The sequence below is a fragment of the Carlito syrichta genome, unplaced genomic scaffold (genome assembly GCF_000164805.1).
Source record: "Carlito syrichta isolate Samal-C Ts95f unplaced genomic scaffold, Tarsius_syrichta-2.0.1 Scaffold120796, whole genome shotgun sequence".
Classification (NCBI taxonomy): Eukaryota; Metazoa; Chordata; class Mammalia; order Primates; family Tarsiidae; genus Carlito; species Carlito syrichta.
In genome coordinates, this window is record NW_007064892.1 from 77,492 (window position 1) to 86,935 (window position 9,444).

At 41.0% G+C, this 9,444-nt stretch overlaps 1 protein-coding gene across 1 annotated transcript in view; it reads left to right on the top strand.

Moving 5' to 3' along the window:
- The window catches only part of SNAPC3 (small nuclear RNA activating complex polypeptide 3), a 36,208-nt gene extending 31,275 nt beyond the window's left edge, over positions 1–4,933 (top strand). The window contains exons 8-9 of the mRNA XM_008048188.2: positions 1,933–2,040; positions 4,472–4,933. Of these exons, the coding sequence (XP_008046379.2) occupies positions 1,933–2,040; positions 4,472–4,619 (256 nt within the window). The 3' untranslated portion in view covers positions 4,620–4,933. The remainder of the gene's footprint in view (positions 1–1,932; positions 2,041–4,471) is intronic.
- The last annotated feature ends 4,511 nt before the right edge of the window (positions 4,934–9,444 follow it).

The following is a 9,444-nucleotide window of genomic DNA, read 5'->3' on the forward strand; positions in this document are numbered from 1 at the left end:
CGGGTGTGGTAGCGCACGCCTGTAGTTCCAGCTACTTGGAAGGCTGAGGCAGAAGGATCGTCGGAGCCCAGCAGCTCGAGGCTGTACTCCAGTCTGGGTGATAGAGTGAGACTCCAACTCAAAAAAAAAAAGAACTCAGGAAGGCTGTCTGGAAGGGAAATTGAACTGATAGATCCCCCTATAGGTATTTAACTCAAATTGACATGACGTTCACTTTTACAAGAGATAATAGGGAACTTACTGGGTACAGTGGCTCACGCCTGTGATCCCAGCACTTTAGGAGACCGTGGCAGGAGGATCACTTGAGCCCAAGAGTTCGAGCCTGGGATACATAGTGAGGCCTTATCTCTACAAAAACTAAAAAATAAGTCAGGTGTGGTGACAGATGTCTGTAATCCCAGCTGCTTGAGAGGCTGAGACAGGAGGACTGCTTGAGCCTGAGTTCCAGGCCACAGTGAGCTCGGATCATACCACTGCATTCCAGTGTGGGCAGCAGTGAAACCCTGTCTCTCCAAAAGAAGAGGAAAGAGAACTGAATTAGTGACAAGTACACTGGAAAGAGCAAAGGAATTAGTAGGTAGAAAACAGAATGTTACACGGTGAAAGGAAAATATAGTCAGTTGTGTGGCTTGGTTGGCAACCGCATTAATTCGTCATAATTTAAACACTAAATACCTGTTTAAGCCAAAATTATAGTCATTCTATAGAGAAGAGCTAAATTCTGAAGAAACAGTTGAGAATGGAAAATAGCTGCCCCTAGAGAAGGAGGAGAAGGAGAGCCCGTCAACCTTGGATTTATGTGACTTTCAGAATTGCATATAGTACATGTGTGTCTGTTGTTATTAAAATGTTATGTAAGCTGTTCTGCCTGATCTTCCATTCAAGTGTGGGAGAATGTACTTGCCTCATAATAAACTTAAGCTGGAAAACAATCCACGATTGATTGCTCACTGACTAGTCTTACTAACCTTGTGTTTCCTACAGTGTAGGCATATAAACAGTGCTGGCTGAGGCTAAAGGATAAAAACGTGGCCCTTAAACTCAAGGCAGCTTCTTAATGAGCAGGAAACAAAAGAAATGAGGATCTGTTTTCTTGATAGAGAAAGAGCAATTTGCACTTACTATGAGTTTGCAGTGTGGGACTTTTTAAAGGCAATTTAGACCACCAGTCATTTTCTTCTTACAAGTTTATTCATTCAGTGCTTTTACACACTACTAGCTATCAAAAGTTTAGTCATTGTCTAATACACCACTACTCTTTCTTACCAAAAAAAAAAAAAAATCAAATTTAGAATTGTCAGGAACTTTTAGAATAATTTTGTGCCATTCTTTCCTTTTTCAGAAAAATCATCTGAGGTCTGTCATGGTTTAAGGAATCTACCCAAAGCCATGGTGCTGATTAGTGGCAGAGTTGGAGATTAACTTTCACTTCGAATTTTTTAAAGTTTCGTAATTCTGACGCCTAAAACTAAAATTCTACCGGTTCATATTATGCCAGGAACCAGATTTAGATTTTAATAAAGGGGACATTAAAAATCAAGAGCCACCTTGTAACAACCAGTTGATCTAGGTTAAATATCACTGAGTAGCCCTGCTCAAACTATGCTCCATACAAAGGTACTAAATGTTAAGTAGTAAGGATTTTCTGATGGAATAGAAGCATTAAGTTCTGCATACAATAGCTTCCTCTTAGAGGGTTATGGTGCACATAAAGGAATCTGAGGAGTCTCTCGGAGAGAGAACCTTGTTTTGGAGAAAGTATTCTATGGAACACAATTTAGTCCAGTGTGGTGAAGGAAGTAATTAATATGAATCTTTCATAAGCAAAAATCGAAAATATCTATATTCCTAATGTTGAGGGTCAGATGTATTTCTCTGCAAACATAAAAATTTGCCCTTTAATGTTTTCATTTATTTTCTCATGAACCAAAGGCTTGTGCACCATGATGACTGCGTGGATAGGACACTCTATCCCCTCCTTATCAAGAAGCACTGGCTGTGGACCAGAAAATGTTTTGTTTGTAAAATGTACACTGCCAGGTGAGTGATGCTTACATTTTTCTTTGAGAAGTGTTAGTTTTCAGTAGTTAAGTACTTTTGACTTTTGATATTTCAGTTTTCCCTTTTTTTTTTTTGAATCGGAGTCTCACTGTCACCCAGACTGGAGTGCAGTGGCTGCTCCCGGCCACTGCAGCCTCGACCTTCCACCTCAGCCTTCCAACTACAGTCACGCGCTACCACGCCCGGCAAAGTTTTTTATTTATTGTAGAGATGAGGGCTCGCCAAGTTGCCTAGGTGGGTCTTGAACCCGCAGGCTCAGGCAGTCCACTCACCTCAGCCTCCCAGAGGCGTGGGATTACAGACTGAGCCACCGAGCCCAGCTCAGTTTTTCCTTTTGTACTTTAGTTTGTAAATATGTCTAGTAGAGAAGTGCTACGCTCAGATTAGCAGGCTAAAACTATTATTTTTAAGCAATAAGGAAACATGATCATATGTACATAAGTTTGGGGGTAGGTTGGAATTCAGGGTTGATACAGCGCTCAGGGAGCCACGTTCTGCCTACTGTCTGTGTTTTATTATCAGCCTCATCCCACAGCTTGTCGATGAAATGACACTTCACTAATGAGGTCAAAATATAGTTGTATAACATTTTTGAGCTGGGCTCAGTGGCTCAGCCTGTAATCCCAGCCCTTTGGGAGGCCGAGGTAAGTGGACTGCCTGAGCCCGCCGGTTCGAGACCCGCCTGAACAGCGATACCTCATCTCTACAATAAATCAAAAAATCAGCTGGGCGTGGTAGCGCATGCCTGTAATTCCGGCTACTCGGAAGGCTGAGGTGGAAGGATCGCCAGAGCCCAGCAGGTCGAGGCTGCGGTGGCCGGGAGTGGCCAGTGCACTCCAGTCTGGGCGACAGAGTGAGACTCCAACTCAAAAAAAACAAAAAACATTTTTGGTTGGGCACAGTGCCTCACATCTGTAATACCAGTGCTTTGGGGGGGGCTGAGGCAGGAGGATTAACTGGGGCCAGGAGTTCAAGACCAGCTGGGGCAACATAGCAAGACCCTGCCTCTACCACAAGTTATTTTTTTTTAACTTTATGTGATTCTGCATGTTTAGATTGTAAGGCATCTCTTACTGTAGATCCGAGTCCAAAAGTCTGACTCAGGAAAGGGGTGAATTTAGTACCGGCTGAGCACCCCAAAGCTGAAAATCAGAAATGCAGAATCTGAAACTTTTTGAGTGCCAGCATAATGCTCAAAGGAAATTATCATTGGAGCATTTTGGATTTTCAGATTTGGAATGCCCTACCAGTTAAGTATATATAGCATAATACAAATATTCCAATATTCAAAAAAATCTGAAATTTGGAATACTTTTGGTTCCAAGCATTTAGGATAAGGGTCTCCACCTGCATCTTCAGCTTCTTTCATCTTCCCTACCACAGTATACTTTTCTGAAAGATCAACAGGAAAACAGATTAGACAAAAACAAAATTGTTAAAAATCGAACATTCCATGAGAAGCAGAGTTTGAATACAGTGGAATACAATCTCAATTTAATAATGTTGCCTATATTCCCATTTGTATAAGCTCCATATCGTAACGTTATGCTCTGAATGCTGGGTCAAACAGTTGTAGTTTTCAAGTTAACTGGTGCTCATTTACCTGCTAAGAAGATAAATTAGGCGGCTAGGTGTGGTGGCTCAGCCTGTCATCCCAGCACTTTTTGGGAGGCCAAGGCAAAGAGGTTTGCCTTATCCTGAGGGTTCAAGACCAGCCTGCGCAACTTGGTGAGACCTCGTCTCTACCATAAATCACAAAAACTAGCTGGGTGTGGTGGCATGCATGTGTAGTGCCAGCTACTTGGAAGGCCACGGCAGAAGGATCGCTTGAGCCCAGGTGGCCGTGAGCGTGTTACTGAACTCCAGTCTGGGCAACAAGAGTGAGACTCCAACTCGCAAAAAAAAAAGATCGGCAAAAGTGTTTTATCAGATCTGTAATCCCTTATCATGGTCTCTCATCAGTAAGTCGCTTGGAGAATCGGCATGTTGTGGCAGACGTCTGATGTTTTCAGAGAGAGGTCTACTCTTTACTTAGCTTTAAGGGGAAGTCTTACAAACAAACGGCTCTCTGCAGTGTTTCTTTTTTTTTAATTTTTATTTTAAAGATGTGGGGCACAATTCGGGATTAGGCATACACATGTGCGTTATCAGGACCCTTGTGGATGCGGTATGCCCCCCCGCAGTGTTTCTTAGTGTTAGACGCGCCTTTGCTTTGTGGAATGCTGGCAGTGGCATGCCTCTCTGTGTGCATACAAAATCACATGAAGGGTTATGATGTGTCAGTAATGTAGACTGATGAGGAAAGCGTGGGAATGCCACGTTTACATACTGCCGCTCGTAATCCAGAGTAGGACGAAGCATGAGAAACCTGACTGTGATGACGTGCCGCGTCTTTTTCCGAAAACCGCAGGTGGGTGACGAACAATGACAGTTTTGCGCCAGCGGACCCTTGTTTCTTTTGTGACGCCTGCTTCCGAATGCTGCACTATGGCCCCGACGGCAACAAGCTGGGCGAATTCCTTGCGTTTCCTTACGTGGATCCTGGAACCTTTACCTGAAAGGCCCCCCCCACCCCCCCACAAAAGTGCACGTGAAATAACCGTGCTCTTGATGGCTGCTTTGTCTTCAAGAAATGCTGCCGAGGACAGGACCCACCCGGAGCAAGCGGCTAAAGCTACCGAAAGAAAGAGTCAGAATCACAGATTTTCTCCTCAACTAACTTGATTGTACTTAATGTTTGGTAGATTCAGTTATTTGATTTAGTATTTATGCAAAGTATGCTTTTAGTTTAGTGGTTTTTACCCATTTAAATGGGTATCTTATTGAGCTGTAGACGTGTTTTATACATTCTAAATATAAATGCTTTATCAGATGCATGTATCCTGCTTCTTTCTCCCCGTCTGTGGCTTGCCCATTTCATTTTCTGTCCAGAGTGTTTTTTGCCCGTGGTAGCACTCAGTTAATGACACATCAAGTGGTAGAAGTATTTTGGAAATTCTCTGGAGAATGTGAGAGCTACACCCATCACCTCCTACCTTGAGGCTTCCAAGGTAAAGATCCTTCAAGCATCTGTGATAAAAATTAGGGAAAGGAGTAAGTTACTTAATGAGTACTGCAGAATCAAGAATAGCTGTTGGGTCATGTAATCTTATACAGGGCTCTTTTGTAATGTTAGGTTTTATATGATAGAAACTGGGCGCCTAAGACATTTTAATGAGCCTCGCTACGTGAGTAATGGATGTAAAAGATCACGTATATGCTCATGACTGTAATGAAGTAGCATTTAAATTGAAGCTTCGTTTCTTGACAAACTTCTTGTGAATCACATGCTTTGAATTTAAAATGTCAACTTAATATGATTTTTAAAAAGTACATTTTGTATGACCATAGGGACATGGAACGTGGACAATTTAAGTTCCTACTTGATTGCTAGTTCCGGCTCACTTATTCTTGGGCAATTATACCAATATTCTGTAAGCATAACGAGGAAACAGGGACATGACTTTTTCTGGCCCACTGTTCAACCCTTCTAGTCTCCTTATCATGATAATCCTAGTTACTCTTATTCTGAGCCAAAGAGAAAGAAAGAAACTTAATTCCCAGGTCTAGATCATGAGAGAAAATTGTAGCTGTCTGTATTTAAATATTCTTTGGAAGCTTCTTTGGGTGGAAAACTTAATATGGTTTAAGATTTAATGCTATGAAAATAGATTTTAACTGCATCATTTACAATAGACATTTAAGTTTCGCTTTCTTTCCCCTAGGTTGTATTTAAATTCGACTGAATTGCACATTTGGATGGCTAAAAGCAGACATTTACCATATAAATCAAAATCTGAGGAAAACTGTAGGCCTGTGTGTTTAAGACTGACAGTGGAGTATGTTTTATGGACTTAAATGCCACATATCCAGTTAACTGGTTTGGAGATGACACGCACCCATTTCTGGTATGTCTGGTGGTGTTTCCATCATTGACTCAGTCAGTACTCAGAAGATCAGCACAAAGAACTGAGAGGCCCCTCCGTGGCTGACTCATGTTGTGCCTGAACTTCTACTTTAGTGTATTCAACGATGCTTAAGATTTAGCAGGTTGAAATTTTGCTGGAAAAACATAGATTTAAGATAAATAAGTGATTTACCCAATCCTGAAATGCAACAGGTAAACTTTTGATTATTTTTTCTATGACAGGGTCTCACTCTAACCCAGGCTGGAGCACAGTGGCATGATGGCACACAGCCTTGAACTCCTGGGCTCAGGTGATGTTTCTGCCTCAGCCTCCCAAGTAACTGGAATGCTAGGTGCATGCTACTATGCCTGGCTAATTTTCTGAGTTTTTGTAGAGACGCATTCTCATTATGCTGCCCAGAGTGGTCTCGAACTCCTGGGCTCAAGCCATCCTCCCACTTTCAGCCTCCCAAAGTGCTGGGATCATAGGCATGAGCCACTTTGCCCGGCCTGATTCCTTTATTTTTAAGAATGCATTCCTTAAAGGTCTTACGTTGCAAGGGTCTGTTTACTTTTACTCATTTTCACTTCATACTCAGAACAGCGAATTCCAGAAAGTTAATTATAGTCACAGTGCATTATTCTATGTGTGGTGCCAATCAATTCATTTTAGGGGACAGAGAAGAAACGTACCAGTTCCAGCATTATTGCTGCTGGAATCCCTGTTTCATCACTTCTTGAGAATTCTTACAGTTCTTCAGGTTAACAAGAAGAACGGCTAACCAGGTTACTCCCTCAGTTTGCCTGTGTTGGGTGTCATTTATACAGGTAGCTCACCAAATTCAAGTCAAAAGAAATTTTTAACTTTGTATGTTTTGGAGCTATAATCCCTGATCCAAGACAGCATTTCGTTATACCTATTTTAAATTTATTCAACACCACATGCCTATTAAATTTGCCATGAATTTATCAGTCAGCCTCCTTTGTGGTTGAAACGAATTTCATTTTGATGTAACAGTGGGTGCATATCCACACAAGTCCCTATATATAGAAAAGGAATCGCTATTAAACATCTTTCTCAGCCAGGCTTGGTGGCTCAGCCTGTAATCCCGCGCTTTGGGAGGCTGAAGTGAGTAGACTGCCTGAGCCCACGGGTTCGAGACCCGCCTGGGCAACTTGGCGAGACCTCATCTCTACAATAAAATCAAAAAATTAACCGGGTGTGGTAGTGCACGCCTGTAGTTCCAGCTACTTGGAAGGCCGAGGCGGAAGGATCACTGGAGCCCAGCAGGTGGAGGCTGCGGTGGCTGGGAGTGGCCACTGCACTCTAGTCTGGGCGACAGAGTGAGACTCCAACTCAAAAAAAAATACCAAAAAAACATCCTTCTCAGTTCCTTCTCAGTATCCTTCAGTACCCTTTAAGGATAATTATACATTTTTATTTTCCTGAGAGATCAGTTATCTTTAATATCTGTGTGTTGCAGAATCACCCAACACAAGTATGTATAAACCTATTATACCTATTATACCAACTTCTTTGTAGAATTCTTAAGGGCTTAGTGGTATGTGGATGCTATTTCCAACATATTGTACCTTCTCCTGCCAATGTGATAAAAGTTATTAGCAAAGTACTCACAGAGCCCTATAACATCTTTCCTCTTATTCAGAATTAGATTGGCAGACCTTACCTCGACCTGACATCTGTAACCAGGTAAGTATGTGTGGGTAGGAACGTATACTACATTATTGTATCAGCAGAAACTGGGTAAAATCTATCATACTCTTTGAAATAACTGACGATAAAAGCAGTCATGAGGTTTAAGGTTCTCTTGTCAAACTTCATATGCAAGGTCCCAGTCAGATTCGCTTGATGCAGATGGTGTATCTGATATTTCTCCAAGCAGCAGAGAAAACCTTCAACAACCAATTCTGCGGGGTTGTATATAACTTACTCTTTTATCTAATGATGAAAAAATACACATGAAATTATATATACTCTCTTTGGGGGCGGTGCTATCTCATTGAAATTTGTTCTTGGTGGCTGATTCAGTTACAGAGTTTTGACCAAATACACAATTTAAGTTAAGCCAATGCTCCTGGAAGTTCTTGATAACTATTTATAAGACTCTGTACATATATCAACTGGTTAGAGCAAGATCAGCCTAGGAAAACAGACATAAATCATCAAATTGCTGATGTATCTCCAGAAGTTGAATACTCTGTGGCTTCTCATCTGGCGGGTCAGGGGACAGAAAGGAGGGTAAACAGTAGATAAACAATATTTCCTTTATTTTTATCAAGTCAGGATTAGGTACATAAGTGGTTACGCACAGGTTTGGGCCTCTCACTGGGCCCCACTTCGCCAGGACTGGGATCATGCACCCTCACTGATGTTTTGTCTCCTCCCCCCACCCCCCGGTCGCATTTTTAATCATCTTGAGCTCACTGGTTAGTTACTCTGTCTTCCCAAACAACATAATCTCTATGACTAGTTAACTGAGAAATTATTTCCTTGGCAGCAAATCCAGAATCCCATCATGTACTCTTGTAAATAGCAAAGAAGTAATTTACTAGTAAAGTTTGATAGAAAAATTCTTTAATCAAAACAAGTTAACACATTGACTTATGGCTTAACTAGAATCTGTCCAAGTTGAAATTGTATTAAGGAACAAACAGATAATGACTGGTGTGTGTGTGTGTGTGTGTGTGTGTGTGTGTGTGTATATATATATATATACATATACATATATATATGCAAATTCTCTCAAAATAGTGAGTCCATTGTAACAAGACCTCTCAAAAGTAAAAATCTAATTATTTAAGTAATTCAAATTTTTTATCTATGGACGAAAACAATTATCCTAGAGGGTCAAACCATACAATGTCACACACAAACAACAAACACTGGTATTAAGCCATTTTCCCATATTCCTATCCTTCTACCTACTGAAAAGTACCAAATGACCTCATATTCAAAATACCTTAGAAATGCTACTCTTTAGTTAATATAACCTTAAATATTTTACGTTAGCACTGGCTTCACCCTGCTGTTGTCTGTGCACATCAACACACAGACTACCAAAGCACTACAGCAGGGCGACGCGTGTCTACTTTTTTGCAGTACTCTGGCATGTAGGACTAGAAATGAAAATAAACGTTCCTTGGTAATATAGCCATGTTTTCAAATAGTTTCGTTTCCTTATATAGCATTTACTTATATCTACCACATAAGCAATTATGGGTTGATTTTTTTTTTCCTAATTAAAAAATACTTAGTAGTTCCTTAATGAGTATGACTTTTAAAAATAACTTAGAAAGTGAAGGCATTTCTCAAAAATAAACTTAGTTTTCAGTTTTACTTGCTCGTGCCTGTGAAGGTTCTTAGATGATTCAACCCTCAAGTCAGATTCATTCTTATATATATACCAAGTCTGTTG